The 24,883-nt window shown below is 44.4% G+C and overlaps 1 protein-coding gene across 3 annotated transcripts in view; it reads right to left on the bottom strand.

The window, feature by feature from the left end:
• The window catches only part of pard3b (par-3 family cell polarity regulator beta), a 691,700-nt gene that overhangs the window by 433,826 nt on the left and 232,991 nt on the right, over positions 1–24,883 (bottom strand). For all 3 annotated transcript variants that reach the window (XR_010002345.1, XM_062969128.1, XM_008114949.3), the window contains exon 5: positions 1,182–1,267. Coding sequence is in view for 2 of the 3 variants with exons in the window: in XM_062969128.1 (XP_062825198.1) it covers positions 1,182–1,267 (86 nt within the window). In the remaining variant the exon portion in view is untranslated. The remainder of the gene's footprint in view (positions 1–1,181; positions 1,268–24,883) is intronic.

Here is a 24,883-nt window from a genome sequence, read left to right as displayed (position 1 = left end):
AGAAGAGTTCTTGCCCCTATCACATTAGTGTCAGGAAGCTACCCACTGGGAGTATGTTTGCTCACTTCCAAGGAAATGCTGCTGCTAAGAACACAGACATAATTAGAGCATAGGAAAAGTACCCTTTTGGAAAGTAAGAAATCCCCCATTGAAGTCACAAAGCTCACTAGCTACAAATTCAACAATTACCTGGCCCAGATACTAGTCTAGATCAAGCAGTGTTACAATGTCCTATTTAAAGGGAGAAAACATGCAGTAGCTTTCTGGAAAAGTACTAGATATCCTTCTGCAACCTGGAGAACATTAGCAATCTCTTGGTCATGTGGGAGCAAAAACAAGATAAAAGAAACTTTTTGTATGAAAGAAAAAAAAATTGGGAATTCAAACAAATTTTGAAGGACCTTTACCAACTGATAAAAGCAAGCACTACCCACATTTTCTTGGTAACATTATGTGGTAAACTGTACTACCTCAGATCCAATTTTTATATAAGATGTGCTGCTTCCCATGCCATAAAGAACCATGTGGAATGAACAGATCACGTACATGTCAATGCAAGATAAACTATCTATGGCAAGGGAGAGGACATAATAATGATGTACAGTGCTTGAGGTCCACTTCTATTCTATTTTAACCTCTATTACCACTAAAAGAATCAAAACTCTCATGATTTTACAATGTAGGGTTAAAAACAACAGCGCGCGCATATATATATATATATATATATATATATATATATATATATATATATTGATTGTAGCAATGTCATTAGTTGAATCAACAAGTCGCGGACTAGTCTTCACAGTGGCTCCACCTATATTCTCTTGCTTCTCCTTTCACTTATTCTCTCCCATGGAGCCACTACTCTCTCCCTCCCCTTCCTCCTTTCTCTCATCCTACTACATGACAATCTGGACATAACTTTCCCATGTTGTGTCTATTTGGCTTCCAGGAGAACAAGGAGGAATTTTTCAAATCAATCATAATTTTCTCCAAGTATGAACTTTTTTTAATGTACTGCCAATCCCCTTAAAACTAATTGTTTTAAGGGGGAATATCTCATATAGCTATGGTGTCATAATGCATATGTATATACGCAGACTCCTACAAAGATGTACCAATTTATTTGAAGTCTAGAAGAGATAAGGCACAATACAACTGAAATAGAAATGTGTTCATACCTGAAAATGAATTTTGTTTTCTGAGACGTCAGCACTTCACTGCGTGCAGCAGGATCCCAGTCTTCTGAAGATGAGTGTGCTGAACACTAAAAGAATTTAAAAATGTGCATTTTAAAGTGAAATATTAAAATGTGAATTTAAAACAGCTCCTACCCAACTCAGATAAATCTGTGCTTCCAATAAAAAGCAAATGCTCAGAAAGTCCAACCACAATGTGGTTGCCCAAGTGTTTAATATCTCTTTCATATCTCTGTTCTCAGAAGTCTTCAAGAAGATAACACTTAATACTGGAGCCAAACAAGCATGACCTGATGTTGCTTTATTTACCCCCATTTTGTAAGTCAGAGTAAAAAACTAGAAAAAAAGAAAGTAAATAAAGCCTTTTTTGACCTTGTTCAATTCATTGCACACAAGCATACCCAAACTATTTCTGAGCAGAGAGTGCTTTCTCTCATAAATGAGAGGATAGAAAGCTTGTCTTCTCCTCTACCCACTCAACAGTGAGCTAGAAGAAAATAATGGAAGAACTTGAATATCCTTCTGCAGGAATCGAAACTTTGTATAGGTTCAGTTCTTGTACATTATTGCCTGGTTAGAAGACTTAACATTATAGCTACATTGAAGCAAAGTATTTTAACTACGTTTAATTTAAGCAGTAAAGAAAAGAAACATAGGCTGGTATCTTATTAAAGTTACAATGTCATAATTCAGACTTGCAATCTTGTTGTCCCCTTCAACCAGCAATCCAGAGTTCAACAAGGGGTTGAATGAATGATTTTTTATTATTACAGTCACAGACCAGGAATGTAAAACATTAAAACATTACAAACATAGAATGTGGCTAACTTTGTGATCTAGGATCCTGCCCTTCCTATAATAAAGGAAGACAGTTAAGTAAGCCTAATTGTATTTTATTAGTATGATATGTTATGTTCAAGAATTAAGCAGTCCTCATTCCAAACAGTTTTCCAAGTTATGGTGATGAAATGGTGCTAAGTAAACTGAGAGGACAAGAAATGTGTCATTTATTTTTCCCAAATTATACATTGCAACATTAATTACTAGGGGTGTGAATAGCTCAAAAACTGCATTGTTTGTTTTAACAAAATTTGTGCGAGCCCCATTTTGAGTCTAAAGTACTCTGGAAAAATCGTAAGGTGTGTGTGTCAGATCTATTACAAGTTCCAAAAAAGTCATTAGTTTTTGTTTACGTTATTTGCCCATTTGTGTCAATGGGGACACTAATGGAGCTCCTCCTTCCCTCAGTTTTTGGGCTATCAGAATGAAACTTGCTACAATTGCAGTACACATTTACCACTCTAAGCCCCCCAAGTTTCAGAACGTTTTGTTCATCCACTAATTTTTAGAATAATTTTGAATTTTTTGGAAACAATAATTTTAAAAAACTATGATGACATAACATAACCAGGGCATCCTTCCCCCCAAGTTTCAGAAACATTTGCATATTTCTGATTTTTAGGGAATTTTTTAAGTTTTGCCCAATTTTTTTAAAAAACAAAACAAACAAAAGAGGTACCCCCTGGAATTTCTCCTCAGTGACAGAAGAGGAGCAGGGCATTATTCCTGCCATCTTTCAGAAAGATCCACTAATCCAAAAAAAAAAAAATGTAAGAATCTTAAAAACGATTTCTATGCACATGCAAAGAAAATGAACCTAAATGAATTCTAAGCCTGGCTGTGGGTATCCTGAAAGTAATCTCTTGCAACAATAGCCTTTTAAACAAATACATTCAACTGTTAGACACGTGCTACACTCACTATCGCTAAGCTTAAAGCTATTTGTTCACTTCCTCCCTTCCCTCCTGCCTGCTTGCTTGCTCCTCTCTCTCCCACCACTCACTTCACAGTGGGGACCAAGCCCTCTTGGCTGCTGCATTTCTTGATGATGCCAGGAGCAACTCCTCCCTTTTCCTTAGTCCTCAGAACTAATAGGTTGAAGATAGCATGTGACCTGACAAGTTTGCCTACACTGCCCAGTTGAATTTGCTAGTGCATAAAGAATAAGCTGACTCATTTGGGACTTACAACAGTGACAGAGTTCATATGAAAACTGTGTAACTGGATGTTTTCATTTGTTTGTATGGGGGCACGGCACTGTGAAGTCTTTGTAAATCTAGACGTAAGTATGGATTTAATGACAATCTTATGACTTACAACCCTCTTACCACTTTTTGCACAACTCTATTAATTACCACCAGCATTACTATGTCAGAAATACGACTGGGATCAGCAGAAGCAAGTTACAGATTGCTACATTTTTCATCCCTGAGCATTTTCTTACTTTTTCTCTTCTAAACTGATGGCTGTCATCTACTCTCATGGGACAAATAAAATGCCTCACTTGGAAAGCTCTGTCAGAAGTGTAAGTGAAACCTGTGCTCCAGTCCTGACTCTGGGTCAATCTGGCCCTCTTCGAGAACAAGGGAAAGATCTTTACAATAAGCATGTAGAACCTGCTTAGACAGCTTCATACTTGACATGTTTCATAGCTTTACATGCTGAACAGCAATTTCTTCATTTTTTCCTGTTTTTCCTTTTCAACTTTACCTCTTCTTTGCTTGTCTACCTGCCATGGCTCAAACTTATATTGTAAATTCCTGGAGGCAGGACACTTTCCACATTTACACTCTAAAGTATACACAGAATGACCCCTTTACCTCTAGGGGATATGTTCCTAGATTGCCTAACTGCAAAGAGTAGCAAACCCTAATGAATTGAGGGACTCTGAAACCAACAATACCATAGAGTTGCACTGGAGGGCCTAGAAATACCTAGAGGATATATTTTGTTAGACATGGATAAATGAAACCATTGAAATCAGTTCTACAGATTGTAATGTATGGTCTGCGAATCCTTTAGTGACTATCCTTTGTATCACAACAAAAGGTTTACGTTTACCAATCAGAGAAAAAAAAATGATCTTTATAGTATATATTATGAATTCACTGTATTAATATTTACATTATTGCCAAAAGGGTCATAGAGGTACACAGTACAAGGAACTAGATACATCACCTGCAGACAAAAGTTTTATCTGTTTGACAATATTTCTCCCTCACTAAGGCAAAAAGAAAAATGGTCTAAATAACAATCAACGAGTTATCACTTAAATTATTAGTTCTGTGATATTATTAGGAAAATGTACTTTCCCCATGCCTTGGTGATCTTGTGGTTCTTAAATAATTGCAATATTTCCTATTCAAATGCTGTTGACATAAAATATCATCTGCAAAATTATGCCAGTGCCTGAATGCATGAGAAGAAATGACCATACAATTGTCCTCTTTAAATACTGTTTTCTCCTGTATCACAATGAACCATTATCATCATCTTCCTTATGTATAGCCCACTTTTTCTTCCCGTTGGAACTCTAGGCAACTAAGAACAGTAAAGATGAACATTGGAGGGGGGGGGGGGGGGAGAGAGAGAGAGAGAGAGAGGGAGGGAGGGCGGGAGAGGGAGAGAGGAGATGTGAAAGCTATTTGCCTTACACTGGAATGATCAATCAATTCAGCCCATTGTTTTCATTAATACATTGCTGAAAGTATCATTTGCAACAAAGCAGTAACAGTCTATTTAAAGAAATAGAGTGCTTTAGAAATTTGACAGCTGACAAACTCTAGCTAACAAAATTTCAAAATTATTATCTACATGGCACCATTGTTGTTGTGCGCCTTCAAGTCATTTCTAATTTATGACAATGCTATGGCAAGAATTATTTAGAGGTGGTTCGCCATTGCATTCATCTGAGACTGAGAGTGTGGCTATCCAAGGTCCCTCAGGATATTTCTATTCTTGAGCTGGCATTTGAACCTTGGGCTCCCAGAGTCACAGTTCAAAACTCAAAGCATTCCACTACAATGGCTCTTTATAATGTTGTTACAAAAGGGCAACCACATCCAAAGATTTTCTGGTCAAACAAATATCCTGATTTAAAATAGTGGTTTAGATCAGACAGCCAAATTTCAGCTTAATAAGCCCAAAATGCATAAGCTTAATATATATACATATTTTCCCCTGTGCTGCATTTTCCCTGTGAATGCACAGGGAACCAAGGAATAGCAGTAGTCTTGGATTCACACCAGAATGATGGTTCTCAGAAAATGGATGGTCCTACAAATCTTATACAAACAACACTGTTTGGTTTTATGAGTGAAGGCAACTGTCTAGTATTTGGCCACACAGACAACCTTCACCTGAATTAGGTAGCCAAGGAATAGACTGAATTGAATTCTATTCCCCATGGGCTTTTCAACATAGAAACATACCTTAAACTGGGTTGTTGTATGTTTTCCGGGCTGTATAAGGTTTATAAACCTTCCTTGCTTAGTTTCTCCATACCTCACTACCTCTGAGGATGCCTGCCATAGATGTGGGTGAAACGTCAGGAGAGAATACTTCTGGAACATGGCCATACAGCCCGGAAAACAATCTGTCAAAATCATTGTGTTACAACTAGCAAACAACAAATAGGCTATTTTTGAAGGCTTTCATGGCTGAAATCACTGGGGTGTCTCCTTGAATTGTCACACTCACAGTCTCAGAGGAAGGCAATGGCAAACCACCTCTGAGAAAATGCTGCTAGAACACAGCCATACAGCCTGGAAACCACACGACACCTCAATAAATAGGGTAGTTCCAAGAAAAGGATAGTACTTCTATAAGTGCTAGTAAATCTTCGAGTACAGGTTTAGGCTGCATGACCTTTTACTCCAATTGTGAGGCATCTGGACAGAAATCTACTGCTTCACAAAAAGCATTCTTAAAAACTCCTTTCTTCACAGCCATGACTAAAGTACTGATTTTTGATGCTTCGACAGCATCAAAAGAAACAAACTTGGCACCATACAATTTTCTCATCTGTGATCAACAGACAAAATAATAATACAAAGGCACTGAAGCTTTGACTTTGCAAATAATGACCATAACGTGCTAAATTATGAGAGAAAAGGGAAAGCCATGAAGTCACATATAGCTCAGAACAGCAATAATATTTTTACTTTAAGGCTATTTAGGTAATTGAAAGAAAGTGCTGGGGAAAATAGGTCCTTCAATTTAGGGCAAGGGAGGAAAGCAAGAAAGAGCATTTTATAGTAATAAGATGGTACTTGAAACCTATATATCTGGGCAGTCCTTAACAACTCCGCAAAAACCAAAGACCTGGGGAAATTTCTCCACAATTCTCTCCCCACCGTTGCATCAAAAGACGACAAACTGGGCCATTTGAACAAAGGGGAGAATATGAAAACATCTCTCATGAGAGCTCATGCAGACACTGGTATATCTTCAGCACTATCTCGTGCATGACTACTTCAAAGTAAGTCCTATTTAAAGACATTTGTTTTCATTTTCAAAAGTTAAATCTGTGCATCACCATGAAATCCCAGTCTCCAGGGGTAATTGGTCACAAAAGAGAAGCAGCAGGTTAGAGTTCTTTATCTCCTTATTTGGCAAGCAAAGTTCTATTCAAGGAAGTTCAGCCGCAGTTCAGACATTACAATATATCAAGCCAAACCTATTTGAGGAAGAAGGCTGCTTTAGCCATCAAATATCATAATGCTAGTATCTGCTACTCATGAAGCCTTAAATTAGATAGATAATTACAGAGAACTATCTCAAAAGCAAGTTCATTTCTTTGTCTGGGTTTACAAAAATGCTTCTCCATTTCTTTTTCATCTGAAATGTGCACTCTTCATTTTACATTGTGTATGTATGTGCTTGCACACATACTCTTTCATTATACATAAACAAGATGTTGGAGATTTTATTGTGTTCTCTTCACAAAGCAGCCCTTTAGTACTCACATTAATTTGCTGTCCAAAACAACTGCATATGTCATGAATGTAAAAAATCCTTGCTTTGCTTTCAGTATTTTGATGGGAAATTAACTACGGTTTGAGTGAGTTTCTTTGGCAGTCTTCTCCCGCCCTGCAACCTTTGGTTGACAATATTTAAGTACATTCCTAGAAAATAAGCCACTCTTATAATTCCCAACTGTAACAATGGATAAAAATGCTGTAAGTGGATAACTATACAAATATTATGTTTAAGATTACTACTGGCGTTGATCTAACATCTCTGAGATGTAATAAACTAATAGTACAATACTTATTATTTATATCGTATTTGTACACAAGACACTGACTCCAAAGAGCTACTCTAAATTTAGGAATGCTGAACTTAGTTTTGTGCTATGTTGTATTATGGTTGTGTAGTTATTGTAGTTCTAGTTGTTCTGCGAGCCCTGAACCCTGGGGTTCTGTATTTCTAGAAAAGAGTCTTAGCACTTCGAAAAGCAAATAAAACTGTTTCTTAACACAGTGATATGTGGAAAATCATGGTGAGGATAAAAACAACAGCAGCAGCAACATGAAGTTGTTTACATTGAGCCTCGAGCACTGCATGAGATATATGCAATATTTACATCCCATTGTCAAGTTTTGCTACATAAGTATTACCAACATTCTAGATAATGTTATTTGCATAACCACCCACACTTTGTAAAGTCTTCAGATGAAAGTATCTCAACATGTATTTAACACCTTTCTTTTGTATTAAAAAGCCCTCCATCTAGTTGTAATATGAGGAAGAAATGCAAGAGTCAGTTTATTTACTGGCAAAATAGTCCTAGGAAATTCATCTTTACTGGTGAGTTGGACCATGTGTGTGGCAAGTTCATCTGAGTCAAAAGGACATAACAACAACAACAACAACAACAACAACAACAACAACAACAACAACAACTTTATTTATATTCCACCCTTCTCCCTGAGGGAGACATGACCACTTTCACCTTACCAAAAAAGAAGAGAGTAAGCCAAACAAGCAAGAAAAGGCCAAAATTGGGAATATTGTGATGCAGAGCTGGCACTTCTAACCGCACATCTAATGACATTCCAAAATGGTCAAGACTGACTTCTGGGGAAAAGTATATTTTGAAAAAATTTGGTGCAGTTAATTGAAGAAACTCATCATTCTATCAGGAACTAAAAACTAAATCTAAGTGTCACTATCTTGGTAAAGCCATGTTATTAATTAAGATAATTGTGGCTGAAATGTCAAGTTTAATTAGTGAAGTCCTGTTTTATCTAGCTTAGTGACTCTGATACCAAGTGATCTAACATTCAGACTGGAAAGTAATAGCATTGAATAAATATCCTTTACCTATGAAAGATTTTGGGATAAGAGGCTGCTGCTATATGAGTCAACTGTACCATAGTTTAAATTGTGATTTTTTTAAAATCTATTTTTTCTTATCATGCTGAAATACCAGAACTCATCAGATATGCTAAAAGTACTGTATCAGTGATATATTCACATCACCTTTTTGTACAAAACATGAAAGCAAGTTGTGTGAGATTAGTTAACCAGCTGCAGTGTTTTTCAATCAAGAATAATATGAAGATTTCATACACATTTATTTATTTATTTATTTATTTATTTATTTTTCAAACTTATATGCCGCCACTCCCCTAGGGCTCAGAGCGGCTTACAAGAACCGGCTAAAATCAACAATTTAAAAAAACATTTTAAAAACATCTTTTAAAAAAAATCTTTAAAACATCCTAAAAGCACCTTTTAAAACATCAGCAACAGAACTCAAAAGCCTGCCGATACAGGTGTGTCTTACATGCCCTGCGGAAGGCCAACAAGTCCCGCAAGGCACGAACTTCAGGTGGCAAGGTGTTCCACAGAGATGGCGCCACTACTGAAAAGGCTCTGCGTCTAGTTGCAGTTAGACGCAAGGTCTTAAAACTGGGGACTACCAGCAGGTCTTGGTCCTCAGAACGGAGGGATCTCTGGGGTTTGTAGGGGGTGAGGCGGTCCCTCAGGTACATCGGCCCTAGACCATGTAAGGCCTTGAAGGTAAGCACCATCACTTTGAAAGTGATCCGGTGCTCAATTGGTAACCAGTGCAGCTGCCGTAAGATTGGTGTTATGTGGCATCTTATCAGGACTCCTGCAAGGAGCCGGGCAGCTTCATTTTGCACCAATTTGAGCTTCCTGATCACCGACACAGGAAGGCCAATGTAAAGGGCATTACAGTAATCCAGTCTCGAGATGACTGTAGCCTGGATCACTGTAGCCAGGTTGTCCCTAGATAGATAGGGGGCTAGCCGTCTAGCCTGCCGAAGATGAAAAAAGGCAGTTTTGGTAACGGCGGAGACCTGGGCCTGCATCGTCAATGAAGGGTCCAAGAGGACTCCCAGACTCTTTACTAGTGAAGACGGGCGTAGCACTTTGCCATCCAGGGTTGGCAACTGGATATCCCCACTGCCCGGTCGGCCCAGCCATAGGATCTCCGTCTTTGCTGGATTCACCCTCAACCTACTGGAACGCAACCATCCAATAATGGCCTCGAGGCACTGGTGAAAACTGTCGGGTACAGACTCCGGTTGGCCTTCCATCTTTAACACAAGCTGAGTGTCGTCAGCATATTGATAACACTCAAGCCCGAAATCTCGGACCAGCTGAGCAAGTGGTTGCATATAGATGTTAAACAACAGAGGGGGGAGAATGGCCCCCTGAGGAACCCCACAATGTAGAGGGGACCTCTCAGAGACCAGGCCCCCCCCTCTCCACTCGCTGTCCACGGTTGTGAAGAAAGGAGGCCAGCCAATTTAAAGCTGTCCCCCTAACTCCAGCAACGGCAAGGCGGTGGGTCAGAAGATTGTGATCGACTGTGTCAAATGCTGCTGTGAGATCCAATAACACAAGCAACACCGACCCGCCCCGGTCAAGCTGGCATCGGAGATGATCTGTGATGGAAACCAATACAGTCTCTGTCCCATGCCCCGCACGGAAGCCAGACTGGAAAGAATCCAGTCCGGCTGTGTCGTCTAGGAACTGCTGCAGCTGCACCGCTACTGCCCTCTCAATCACCTTGCCCAGAAATGAAAGATTCGAAACTGGGCGGTAGCTGGAGGGAACCAAACGATCTAAATCTGTTTTTTTCAGCAGAGGAGAGACCACTGCCTCTTTTAATCCCTCTGGAAAGACTACTTGCTCAAGGGAGCTGTTTATTATCTTCAGCAGCGGGTCAAGTAATCCCTCCAAGCAGGATTTTACTAACCAAGAGGGACACGGGTCGAGGGAGCAAGTGGTCGGTCTAGCTGCAGCTATGAGCCTATCGAGAGCCTCTGCGTCCAGTGGGATGAACTGGTCGAGGGTGGGCCCAGCAAGTGGCCACGGAGTCTCAAGTGCTCTCATTGTATCAGTTGTGGCGGGGAGGTCCCGGCGTAGTAGTGAGATCTTGTCAGCAAAATAGCTTTGAAAAGCCTCGGCTGAAGGGGCCTGATCATCACTTTTTGGGTTGGTAGGAACCGTCGTTAGAGATCTAATTATTTTGAACAATTTTGCCGGGCATGAGCTGGCGGACTCTATCAAAGAGGCATAATATACTCTCTTTGCTTCGGTGGTAGCATGCTCATAGGACTCCATAAATGCCCTGTAAGCATGACAGTATTTTAATATGTATTAAAATTCAACATGCATTTTAAAAAATATATGGAATAGCCTAATACAGAGTCAGGCCACTGGACCATTTAGCCTGCTACTATCTGTTCCAACTTATCTCTTTTGTCTTTCATAGGTTAGCAGATTGACCTATGCCCTTTTCATGCTTATTTCACCTGTGCAGCCGAAAGGAAAATGAAGTCTTTAATCTACCTTGGTAGGTGCTAAAATAAGAACTAATTAGCTTTCACTCCATGGGGCCATCTTTGTTGGCACCAAGCATTCCATCATCTCCAACTAGATTTGTATTTAGAAAAAAAAAACAAAGAAAAGTATCAGTGCTGGGAGGGCAGACTGCAAATAAACACAATCCATGACACTGCACAATATCAGTACTGATCATGGGCCATCAGCCTTCACTTCCAATTTCCTGGCTTTGTGGAGCCTGATCCAGATTAAACCAACCGCAGCCATAATTCTCATCTTCAGATGGCAGCTTTACTGATGATTTAATCTTTTTATATATTAACATACAAAATGTATGAAAACCAATTATAAAAATCTGTCATTTCTAGTCAATTAGCTAATAATGTGCTGTAAGCAGGACAAACAAATTGAGAAAAAATAATGGAATGTGTGTCAAACACAATAAAAAGCTTTGCAGAGTGTAGGAGGAACAATCTGAAGAACACTGTGATGAAAGCAGAAGCTAAAACAATCATGTCTTTCAGACTTGATGTTTTAAGAGAAAAGAAATACCAGAACGGCAGAATGGTAAGGCATATCCTTACACCAGGCAGAGTCACAGATGAAACTGAATATATGATCGAACAATAATGGATACAATCTAGTTGAGTTCAATCATATATTTTGCTAAACTGCATTATTTTAAACTGTGACTAGTTTGCTAAATGAACTACAGTAATTCTCTCAGGGCTTGAAGAAACGTGCAAACACCTCTGGACTGATCCCAGAAAAAAAGGCTGACTGTTCCTATGATTTATAGCAGTGGTTCCTAACCTTTTTTTTTGACCAGGGACCACTTTGATCAGGGATCACTCTCCAACATTAGTACCAAAAGGTTTACAAAACAGTTTTTGGTTATTCAGGGTGCCGATTCAGAAAACTGCATTGGACAGTCCACATTAGCTCTCGTTTCTGATACAGAACACATGCCATCCAGTAGTCGCCATCTGCTCACCCACAGAAAACCATATATAATAATCTGATCCAGACCTATTTGCTGTCCAGACTGGACAAACAACACCATCCCCTTTTCCTTGGGCTCATCAGGGAATGGATTGTGCCCTTGTCACCATAACCACTGGTCCTAGCCAATCTGATCTCTTGGCCATTGTAGGTATCTCTGTTGAAATCAGAATGGAGTGCTCATGTAACTAGGAAGAAGAAGCAGTGGTGATATTCCCTCCTTCTTCCTGGCTGCCCAGGCTCTCTGTCCCGGCACTGGCAGAGATAACTGCATGTTAAGGAAGAAGAAAGGGAGATCGCCTGGTTGCACAGGTGCTTCTGCTGATGTCAAAATGATGTTCCTGTGCAACTAGGAAGAAGGAAGGGAAAACGCTCCCTTCCTTCTTCCTGGTCATGTAGGTGACTTCTTCTGATGTCAGCAAAGGCATCTGTGATGTCCAGAAGCACAGACAGAACTAGAGTGGTAATGGCAACACATAGGTAAGATGTGGGGGTAGCCCAGCAAAGCAGATGTGCTTCCAGGACATATAAGCAAAAGATCCTTAGTTCCAAGGCTGCAGTTAGTCATACTCATGTGATCACCAGATTAGACTATTGCAAAATATATGGTGCTACCTCTGCAGAATATTTGGAAATTTCCACTAGTACAAAATGTAACCTTAAAGCATTTTACCAGTCAGTGGAATTCTTTCAGACCAATTCCCAAATATTTTCACAGGCAACTAACCACGTTTCCATCAACACTGCTTACGCAATAAAATTATCATTGCTGATTCTCCTTGAGATAGTCTCTCTACCAATGGATGCATAGCTGGCATCCAATTCCTTTATAAACTTTCTTTTATAATAACTATAATTTTATGGTTGTTTTCATATGTTTCAGTTGGTAAACTTTGTATAAACAAGTCATCCTGAGATTATTCATAATGAATGGTGGCATAAAAATTTATTAAATAATATTAAATTATATGTTTGATACCGACATCAGTGATTCATTTTTCAAAGTGCTTAAATATGGTTGGATTTCCCCCTGAAAATATTACAGTAAAATATTACAGCAAAACTGAAAGCAAACCCAGCTTTGTACTAATTAATAAATCTAGTGTTCTCCATCTTCATATTTAAAACAATATTAGTATATTCTGAGTATATCTTTTAAGCTGTAGATTAATTTGGAATTACCAAGCTTGATTACCTGAGAAAATATTGTTCTCTCTAAGAACTCTACGGGGATGTGTAACAATATTTTAAATCCCTCTGTGTATTAAAGACAACAGAAAATAATCTTGGCAAAATGTGATCTGTACTAATAATTTTGTATGGGATTCAGTGAACAGAGATGATCTGACCTATGCTCTGAATATCTATGTAGCTCAATGACTGGTCAAGATAATGGCAGAATCTGTAATGAAATTAAGTAAAACGATTATGAAAGATAAAAATAATAACAAAGGTATGATGCATTAACATTACTAAGAAATTAGATCATGATGTAGAAATTCACTGGACAGAAAACAGCACAACCACAAGAATCCAATAAAGGTTAATTAAAAAATGTTATATAATACATCCCCTCACAATTATAAAAGTATTAAACGAACAACAAACAACTAATACAAAAACTACTGCCAATACTCATAAAATGTAATTAATTCAAAGAAAATTAACATCATGAAATTCATTTCATATTATAAGATATGCTTATTGACAACAATAACTTCTTTGGAATTAGAGATGATTTAATTGAAGCACAACTATAAAGTAATAGCTGCATCCCTAATTAGAAGAGGAAAGGTCAGGAAGCAAATTGTTGTTGCATGACATGAACACACGAAGATAAAATAGCCAAGCGTTATTAGAACTTCAAGACTTTTATTTTTTTTAAAGAACTAGTTACCATGCTTGCTTTAGAATGGAACTTCAGAATTAGAATGAAGTTCCTCCTGCAAGCAAGAAAAAGGTGCATACTTCTTTAACATCATCATTTCAAAAATCAAAGTGCAAATGTTTCACTTATCCTACCAGATCAAATAAGAAAATTCACTGAGTGCAACGGTATAACAGAACTGATCTGGATGTGTCCAGCTGCTATTTACAAATATATGAAAAATATGTCACAAAGACAGTCAATGGATAGGTGTCAGAACCCTGCTACTAGAGCCTGGATGTGGCTCTGAGTTTCAGGGTCACTGACATTGATAAGACACCTGCGGCTCAGGACTCGGAGAAGAAACGGCTGCTGGACTTGGCGGGGAATTTGCGCGGGGTTTTGCTGAGCGGGAAGAGACTTTTCAAATGAGGGGGAGGGTATATAAAGGATGGTTGGCCGGAGCCTCCCATTCTTGGCTTTTTTGATGTTCATGTTTCCTACAGTAAAAGTTTCTGGTGATAACACAGAGAGTCTCGTGTGTTCATTCAGGAGCGGCTGTGGTGAGCTGACACTAAGCCAAGAATACGGACACCATCCCGCTGTAGCGGTGAGGTGTAACATGCAAGTGGAGGATGAAGAGCTCTTGGGCGCAGGAGGAGGAAGATCGGAAAGGGCCACTCCCGAGCCGGACGCTGAGTTCCACCAGCTGGCGGCCCTGGCGTCATCCACCGCTTATGCCCAGCCAAATGGGGTAACCCAGAGGCGTGGAGTGGTGCGGGGAGACAGCACCGGAGGAGAGGAAGGTTCACCTTCCCCAGGCCCACAAAGGATGGTGTTTCTGGAGGAGAGGATGTCGGCGATGGAGACCACCCTGGCAGTGATGTCGAGGGCGATGGAGCGCCTGGCGTTTTTGGCGGAGCCAGAGAGAGGAAGGGAACTTCGGGCTGGCTCAATGTGGGACGTGAGCGTGGGAAGCAGCCAGGGCTTTGCAGACCTCCCAGCACCGAAGGGAAGGGAAATGCGAAAGGAGCCCGGCGCCCGGCCCAAGACCCAAACAAGCCTGACGCGGGTGGAGGAGAGTGACGACGAAGGGGAAAAACCTCCGAGAATCCCAGCTACGCTCCCAGCTGAGACCCTGGTGCCCCTGGCGAATGCCGGGCGTGGCACAGGGCCAAGAGATGCAGCAGCGGGGCCCACTGGTCCGCAAGGGGGCTTGCGACGGGCGGAGAATTGGGGATTGCCACCACAGGGACCCCTACCGAGACGAGAGGAACTAAGGATCGAGTTTGGGGGAGAGTCCTCTGAACTGGATTTTTTCCTGACCACGCTGAGGGGCTATATGGAGGACAATGCTCACACTTTTAGAACGGAATCCAGCCGGATACGGGCCATTGGTGCAGTGTTGAAGAGGGGAGCGGCCAGCTGGTACGTTCAGCTGCACACGCGGCGCGACCCATGTCTGGGGTCACTCCGACGCTTTATGGGGGCCCTGGAGACCCGTTTCCGAGATCCACTGGAGCAGATCCGGGCGAGGGAGAAGTTGAAGACCGTCTCCCAGGGGCAGAGGTCGGTATCTGAGTATGCGGAGGAGTTCCAATGCCTCGCCGAAAAGGTGCCGGAATGGTCTGCAGTAACAAAGATAGAACTCTTCAAAGAGGGTCTCAGGCGGGAGATCCTCTCCTGGGCGGTGCATCGTGATGAGCCTGACACACTGCGCGGATGGATTCAGCTGGCGGGGCGCGTCGAGACATCGCTGGCCCAGGCGAGGAGGCACCGAGGAGGGCTACAGCAGCGGCCGCAGATGAAAGAGGGGAGCCGGAAGGAGGGATCAACCCCAGCCGGGAGGAGAACGGAGCCGACAGGGAACGTGAGCGCCAGCAGGAGTGGCTGCTTCGTGTGCGGCCGGTTGGGCCACAGGGCTGCCGAGTGCTGGCAGAGAAAAGGGGAAGGCGGAGGCCAGCCCAAACCCAGAGCCGTGGCAGGAAAACGCGCCGAGGAAGAACCACCGATGAGGCACCACTCGGGGGGGTTGGTAAGTCAGGACAAAGCTATGATAGTGGTCCCCATTCAGCTTGAAAATGGCAGCAAACAAGCAACCTGCAAAGCATTTGTGGATTGTGGATGTTCCAGGAACATCATCTCCCCTGAATTAGCCGAGGGATTGGGATGCGAAAGAACGAACCTAGAATCCCCAATAGCTTTTTCGCAGTTGGACGGATCCACAGCATCGGGATCGTTAGCTAAGTACAGTGCCGAAGATGTAAAGTGTAAGATAGGGAGTTGGGAAGGAAAGGTGTCATTTGTGATATCGCAAATAGCCAGCTATAATGTTATACTAGGCATGCCGTGGCTGGGGCAGGCCAACCCGCAAATCAACTGGGAGGATAAGAGCATGATCTTCAGGATGAATTTGGAAGAAGGGAGCCAGGAAGTTGAGAGGGAGCCAGGGAAAAGGGGGGAGGAAGACTCTATCAGAATAGCAGAACTGGCAGATAAATTACCCCCAGAGTATCGGGATTTTGTGGACGTGTTTGATGAGAAGGAAGCAGACAATTTCCCACCGAAGCGGAGAGTTGAAGTGAAAATAGAGCTAGTCCCAGGAGCAGAGCTTCCCAAGGCAAAAATATACCCGATGTCAGCTAGGGAAAAGGAGGAACTGAGAAAATACATTGATAAAAACCTAGCGAGGGGTTTCATAGAGCCTTCAAATTCCCCTCTAGGGGCGCCTGTGTTGTTCAGGCGGAAAAAGGACCAAACGCTGAGGCTCTGCATTGACTACAGGGGCCTAAATGCAATCAGTACTGTAAATAAATACCCCCTACCCTTAGTGAAGGACTTGATCGCCCAGTTATCGGAAGGACAGATATTCACTAAATTGGACTTAATTGAGGCCTACCATAAATTGCAGATCAAACCAGAGGACAGGTGGAAGACGGCCTTCTCCTGCGCATTCGGATTATTCAATTATCGTGTGCTCCCCTTCGGTTTGTGCGGGGGAGGGGCCGCGTTCATGCAATTAATCAACGAAGTATTGCATCCATTGTTGTACAAGGGAGTCTTTATTTTTTTAGATGACATATTGATAATGTCTCGAACTAAGGAACAACACGTAGAACTAGTCAGGGAAGTCCTACAAAAGTTGAGGGAAGCGAAACTGTATGCGAAGCTTGCCAAGTGCGAGTTCAATAAAGACCAGATAGACTTTCTGGGGTATAGGATTTCCTCCCAGGGAGTGGCGATGGACCCTGCGAAGGTGGAAGACGTGAGGGGGTGGGAAGCCCCCAAAACACGGAAGCAGCTGCAATCCTTCCTAGGGTTCGCAAACTTCTATAGAACATTTATCAAGGACTTTGCGCGCCTCACTTTGCCATTAACGGATTTGTTAAAAACTAAAGGCAGGGGAGAAACAGCCAAAGTGAAGGCCCCAGGGGCCAAACTGACATGGACAATAGAATGCCAGGAAGCTTTCGAAGCCCTTAAAAAGCGTTTTACTGAGGAACCTGTCCTACAGCACCCTGATATGTCTAAGGCCTTTGTACTACATTGCGATGCGTCAGACCGGGCATATGGGGCAGTTCTGCTGCAGAAAGACGAGGGGGGGAACCTGAAGCCATGTGGCTATCTGTCAAAAAAGTTTAGCGATACAGAAAAAAACTGGCCGATTTGGGAGAGAGAAGCCTTAGCGATTCTAAAAGCACTAGAGTGCTGGAGACACTTTCTGGAAGGAAGTGGAACACCGTTTGAGGTGTGGACTGATCATAGAAATTTACAGTATCTAAGATCCCCTCGTAAACTATCAGCGAAGCAAATTAGATGGGCCCAATATTTCAGCCGTTTTGATTTCAGACTCAGATTCTTCCAGGGGAAACATAACATACTCGCTGACGCTCTCTCTCGGATGCCTCAGCACGGGGGAGGAATTCAGGAATCTGAAGGGAGCCTGTTCCTAGATAAGCAGTGGGGCCTGGCAGTACTAACTCGAGCACAAGCGGCCAAAGAAAACAAACGTACTGCCATTTCCACGGGGGGAGGAGAAATATGGGAGGAAGAGTTGAAGCGAGCGTATGGAATGGACAAATGGTTACAAACTAACAAGGAAAAGGGAGAATTGTGTGGGGATTTGGTGTTTGTAAATAAGAAATTGTATATTCCTGAATGTTTAAGACGAGAAATGTTAAGGAAGTGCCACGATAACAAGGGTGCGGGTCATCTAGGCCCCACCAGGACTATTAAACTGTTGGCCAAACAATGCTGGTGGCCCGGAATGAGGAAAGACGCCAGGGGGTACGTCACGCAGTGTGAATTATGTGCAGAGGGAAAAACACCACCGGGGAAGCCCCAGGGGCTATTGCAGAAGGTGGTGGAGCCCATGAGGCCATGGGAATGCGTGGCCATGGATTTTGTAGGCGAACTACCCCCCAGCAGAGGCCACAGATACATTTGGACAATATTGGACCTATTCTCAAAACAGGCACACTTTGTGGCCCTGCCGAAACTCCCCTCAGCTGAAAAACTTGCTGATTTGTATGTGAAGCATGTATATCGCCTACATGGGTGTCCCGACAAAATAATTAGCGACCGGGGAGTCCAATTTACTGCAAAATTTTGGGGAAAATTCTTACAGCTGTTAGGAGCAGAAAGGAACCTGAGCTCGGCTTTTCATCCCGCAACCAACGGGGGAGTCGAACGCACCCAACAAACACTGTGCCAATTCTTGAGGATGTACACCAATTATAGACAGGATGATTGGGCGGACCTTCTACCGTTTGCTGAGATGGCTTTTAACGGGGCCGTACATTCGGCCACAGGTCGTGCCCCATTCGAAATAGTATACGGACAGGAGGTGGCACCTTTCCCCAGGCTACCCGAGTGGAAGGAAGGAGAGGGCCAGACCGACAAGGAATGGCCGGCCAAAATTAAGCAAGGGTGGCAGACCGTGGTGGAGGCATTGCGGGAAACACAAAAGAAGTACAAGCTCTTTGCCGATCGTAGGCGCCGAGAGGGGGACAAATTGGGCGAAGGGGATCTGGTTTGGCTGAGCACAAAAAACCTGAAATTGGGGTTCCCATCTAAAAAATTGGCTCCACGCTATATAGGGCCGTTCAGGGTAGCAAAAAGAATAAACGAAGTGACCTATGAGCTGAGGCTACCCAAGGACCTAGGAAAGGTACACCCGGTATTCCATTGCAGCCTGTTAAAAAAGTATAAAGGAACTCTGGACAGCGGAGAACAATAGTTGTGTTTAATCTTTTCCTTCCAGGACGAAGGGGAGGAGGACGCCATGTCAGAACCCTGCTACTAGAGCCTGGATGTGGCTCTGAGTTTCAGGGTCACTGACATTGATAAGACACCTGCGGCTCAGGACTCGGAGAAGAAACGGCTGCTGGACTTGGCGGGGAATTTGCGCGGGGTTTTGCTGAGCGGGAAGAGACTTTTCAAATGAGGGGGAGGGTATATAAAGGATGGTTGGCCGGAGCCTCCCATTCTTGGCTTTTTTGATGTTCATGTTTCCTACAGTAAAAGTTTCTGGTGATAACACAGAGAGTCTCGTGTGTTCATTCAGGAGCGGCTGTGGTGAGCTGACACTAAGCCAAGAATACGGACACCATCCCGCTGTAGCGGTGAGGTGTAACATGCAAGTGGAGGATGAAGAGCTCTTGGGCGCAGGAGGAGGAAGATCGGAAAGGGCCACTCCCGAGCCGGACGCTGAGTTCCACCAGCTGGCGGCCCTGGCGTCATCCACCGCTTATGCCCAGCCAAATGGGGTAACCCAGAGGCGTGGAGTGGTGCGGGGAGACAGCACCGGAGGAGAGGAAGGTTCACCTTCCCCAGGCCCACAAAGGATGGTGTTTCTGGAGGAGAGGATGTCGGCGATGGAGACCACCCTGGCAGTGATGTCGAGGGCGATGGAGCGCCTGGCGTTTTTGGCGGAGCCAGAGAGAGGAAGGGAACTTCGGGCTGGCTCAATGTGGGACGTGAGCGTGGGAAGCAGCCAGGGCTTTGCAGACCTCCCAGCACCGAAGGGAAGGGAAATGCGAAAGGAGCCCGGCGCCCGGCCCAAGACCCAAACAAGCCTGACGCGGGTGGAGGAGAGTGACGACGAAGGGGAAAAACCTCCGAGAATCCCAGCTACGCTCCCAGCTGAGACCCTGGTGCCCCTGGCGAATGCCGGGCGTGGCACAGGGCCAAGAGATGCAGCAGCGGGGCCCACTGGTCCGCAAGGGGGCTTGCGACGGGCGGAGAATTGGGGATTGCCACCACAGGGACCCCTACCGAGACGAGAGGAACTAAGGATCGAGTTTGGGGGAGAGTCCTCTGAACTGGATTTTTTCCTGACCACGCTGAGGGGCTATATGGAGGACAATGCTCACACTTTTAGAACGGAATCCAGCCGGATACGGGCCATTGGTGCAGTGTTGAAGAGGGGAGCGGCCAGCTGGTACGTTCAGCTGCACACGCGGCGCGACCCATGTCTGGGGTCACTCCGACGCTTTATGGGGGCCCTGGAGACCCGTTTCCGAGATCCACTGGAGCAGATCCGGGCGAGGGAGAAGTTGAAGACCGTCTCCCAGGGGCAGAGGTCGGTATCTGAGTATGCGGAGGAGTTCCAATGCCTCGCCGAAAAGGTGCCGGAATGGTCTGCAGTAACAAAGATAGAACTCTTCAAAGAGGGTCTCAGGCGGGAGATCCTCTCCTGGGCGGTGCATCGTGATGAGCCTGACACACTGCGCGGATGGATTCAGCTGGCGGGGCGCGTCGAGACATCGCTGGCCCAGGCGAGGAGGCACCGAGGAGGGCTACAGCAGCGGCCGCAGATGAAAGAGGGGAGCCGGAAGGAGGGATCAACCCCAGCCGGGAGGAGAACGGAGCCGACAGGGAACGTGAGCGCCAGCAGGAGTGGCTGCTTCGTGTGCGGCCGGTTGGGCCACAGGGCTGCCGAGTGCTGGCAGAGAAAAGGGGAAGGCGGAGGCCAGCCCAAACCCAGAGCCGTGGCAGGAAAACGCGCCGAGGAAGAACCACCGATGAGGCACCACTCGGGGGGGTTGGTAAGTCAGGACAAAGCTATGATAGTGGTCCCCATTCAGCTTGAAAATGGCAGCAAACAAGCAACCTGCAAAGCATTTGTGGATTGTGGATGTTCCAGGAACATCATCTCCCCTGAATTAGCCGAGGGATTGGGATGCGAAAGAACGAACCTAGAATCCCCAATAGCTTTTTCGCAGTTGGACGGATCCACAGCATCGGGATCGTTAGCTAAGTACAGTGCCGAAGATGTAAAGTGTAAGATAGGGAGTTGGGAAGGAAAGGTGTCATTTGTGATATCGCAAATAGCCAGCTATAATGTTATACTAGGCATGCCGTGGCTGGGGCAGGCCAACCCGCAAATCAACTGGGAGGATAAGAGCATGATCTTCAGGATGAATTTGGAAGAAGGGAGCCAGGAAGTTGAGAGGGAGCCAGGGAAAAGGGGGGAGGAAGACTCTATCAGAATAGCAGAACTGGCAGATAAATTACCCCCAGAGTATCGGGATTTTGTGGACGTGTTTGATGAGAAGGAAGCAGACAATTTCCCACCGAAGCGGAGAGTTGAAGTGAAAATAGAGCTAGTCCCAGGAGCAGAGCTTCCCAAGGCAAAAATATACCCGATGTCAGCTAGGGAAAAGGAGGAACTGAGAAAATACATTGATAAAAACCTAGCGAGGGGTTTCATAGAGCCTTCAAATTCCCCTCTAGGGGCGCCTGTGTTGTTCAGGCGGAAAAAGGACCAAACGCTGAGGCTCTGCATTGACTACAGGGGCCTAAATGCAATCAGTACTGTAAATAAATACCCCCTACCCTTAGTGAAGGACTTGATCGCCCAGTTATCGGAAGGACAGATATTCACTAAATTGGACTTAATTGAGGCCTACCATAAATTGCAGATCAAACCAGAGGACAGGTGGAAGACGGCCTTCTCCTGCGCATTCGGATTATTCAATTATCGTGTGCTCCCCTTCGGTTTGTGCGGGGGAGGGGCCGCGTTCATGCAATTAATCAACGAAGTATTGCATCCATTGTTGTACAAGGGAGTCTTTATTTTTTTAGATGACATATTGATAATGTCTCGAACTAAGGAACAACACGTAGAACTAGTCAGGGAAGTCCTACAAAAGTTGAGGGAAGCGAAACTGTATGCGAAGCTTGCCAAGTGCGAGTTCAATAAAGACCAGATAGACTTTCTGGGGTATAGGATTTCCTCCCAGGGAGTGGCGATGGACCCTGCGAAGGTGGAAGACGTGAGGGGGTGGGAAGCCCCCAAAACACGGAAGCAGCTGCAATCCTTCCTAGGGTTCGCAAACTTCTATAGAACATTTATCAAGGACTTTGCGCGCCTCACTTTGCCATTAACGGATTTGTTAAAAACTAAAGGCAGGGGAGAAACAGCCAAAGTGAAGGCCCCAGGGGCCAAACTGACATGGACAATAGAATGCCAGGAAGCTTTCGAAGCCCTTAAAAAGCGTTTTACTGAGGAACCTGTCCTACAGCACCCTGATATGTCTAAGGCCTTTGTACTACATTGCGATGCGTCAGACCGGGCATATGGGGCAGTTCTGCTGCAGAAAGACGAGGGGGGGAACCTGAAGCCATGTGGCTATCTGTCAAAAAAGTTTAGCGATACAGAAAAAAACTGGCCGATTTGGGAGAGAGAAGCCTTAGCGATTCTAAAAGCACTAGAGTGCTGGAGACACTTTCTGGAAGGAAGTGGAACACCGTTTGAGGTGTGGACTGATCATAGAAATTTACAGTATCTAAGATCCCCTCGTAAACTATCAGCGAAGCAAATTAGATGGGCCCAATATTTCAGCCGTTTTGATTTCAGACTCAGATTCTTCCAGGGGAAACATAACATACTCGCTGACGCTCTCTCTCGGATGCCTCAGCACGGGGGAGGAATTCAGGAATCTGAAGGGAGCCTGTTCCTAGATAAGCAGTGGGGCCTGGCAGTACTAACTCGAGCACAAGCGGCCAAAGAAAACAAACGTACTGCCATTTCCACGGGGGGAGGAGAAATATGGGAGGAAGAGTTGAAGCGAGCGTATGGAATGGACAAATGGTTACAAACTAACAAGGAAAAGGGAGAATTGTGTGGGGATTTGGTGTTTGTAAATAAGAAATTGTATATTCCTGAATGTTTAAGACGAGAAATGTTAAGGAAGTGCCACGATAACAAGGGTGCGGGTCATCTAGGCCCCACCAGGACTATTAAACTGTTGGCCAAACAATGCTGGTGGCCCGGAATGAGGAAAGACGCCAGGGGGTACGTCACGCAGTGTGAATTATGTGCAGAGGGAAAAACACCACCGGGGAAGCCCCAGGGGCTATTGCAGAAGGTGGTGGAGCCCATGAGGCCATGGGAATGCGTGGCCATGGATTTTGTAGGCGAACTACCCCCCAGCAGAGGCCACAGATACATTTGGACAATATTGGACCTATTCTCAAAACAGGCACACTTTGTGGCCCTGCCGAAACTCCCCTCAGCTGAAAAACTTGCTGATTTGTATGTGAAGCATGTATATCGCCTACATGGGTGTCCCGACAAAATAATTAGCGACCGGGGAGTCCAATTTACTGCAAAATTTTGGGGAAAATTCTTACAGCTGTTAGGAGCAGAAAGGAACCTGAGCTCGGCTTTTCATCCCGCAACCAACGGGGGAGTCGAACGCACCCAACAAACACTGTGCCAATTCTTGAGGATGTACACCAATTATAGACAGGATGATTGGGCGGACCTTCTACCGTTTGCTGAGATGGCTTTTAACGGGGCCGTACATTCGGCCACAGGTCGTGCCCCATTCGAAATAGTATACGGACAGGAGGTGGCACCTTTCCCCAGGCTACCCGAGTGGAAGGAAGGAGAGGGCCAGACCGACAAGGAATGGCCGGCCAAAATTAAGCAAGGGTGGCAGACCGTGGTGGAGGCATTGCGGGAAACACAAAAGAAGTACAAGCTCTTTGCCGATCGTAGGCGCCGAGAGGGGGACAAATTGGGCGAAGGGGATCTGGTTTGGCTGAGCACAAAAAACCTGAAATTGGGGTTCCCATCTAAAAAATTGGCTCCACGCTATATAGGGCCGTTCAGGGTAGCAAAAAGAATAAACGAAGTGACCTATGAGCTGAGGCTACCCAAGGACCTAGGAAAGGTACACCCGGTATTCCATTGCAGCCTGTTAAAAAAGTATAAAGGAACTCTGGACAGCGGAGAACAATAGTTGTGTTTAATCTTTTCCTTCCAGGACGAAGGGGAGGAGGACGCCATGTCAGAACCCTGCTACTAGAGCCTGGATGTGGCTCTGAGTTTCAGGGTCACTGACATTGATAAGACACCTGCGGCTCAGGACTCGGAGAAGAAACGGCTGCTGGACTTGGCGGGGAATTTGCGCGGGGTTTTGCTGAGCGGGAAGAGACTTTTCAAATGAGGGGGAGGGTATATAAAGGATGGTTGGCCGGAGCCTCCCATTCTTGGCTTTTTTGATGTTCATGTTTCCTACAGTAAAAGTTTCTGGTGATAACACAGAGAGTCTCGTGTGTTCATTCAGGAGCGGCTGTGGTGAGCTGACAGATAGGTAACAGTACTAGGTTCTATTTTCTTTTCCCAGATCTGTATCTCCATCATTAACATATAGTTGGCTGCAATTTATTTCCTGATTTCTATTTCTATTTGAAAACTAATGTCAAAACAAAATGATCCCAAGGTATAGTGGTGACTTCTATGCAGGTTTCTGAGATTTTTTTTTTTCATGTCAGGAGCAACTTGAGAAACTGCAAGTCGATTCTGGAGTGAGACAATTGGTCATCTGCAAGGACGTTGCCCAGGGGACACCCGGATGTTTTGATGTTTTATCATCCTTGTGGGAGGCTTCTCTCATGTCTCGGCATGGAGCTGGAGCTGATAGAGGGAGCTCATCCACGCTCTCCCCGGGTTGGATTTGAACCTGGCAGCCTTCAGGTCAGCAACCCAACCTTCAAGTCACAAGGCTTTAACCCACTACACCACCGGAGGCTCCGGTTTCTGAGATGTAAGTTAGTCTTTAGGATATACATAATATTGATTTATTTTTCTGGATAGCCACATTGAGCAAAACGACGGAAACATCTATGTATTTTA

The sequence above is a fragment of the Anolis carolinensis genome, chromosome 1 (assembly GCF_035594765.1).
Source record: "Anolis carolinensis isolate JA03-04 chromosome 1, rAnoCar3.1.pri, whole genome shotgun sequence".
In the NCBI taxonomy this organism is placed as follows: domain Eukaryota; kingdom Metazoa; phylum Chordata; class Lepidosauria; order Squamata; family Dactyloidae; genus Anolis; species Anolis carolinensis.
This window is presented reverse-complemented; position numbering and strand designations above follow the sequence as displayed.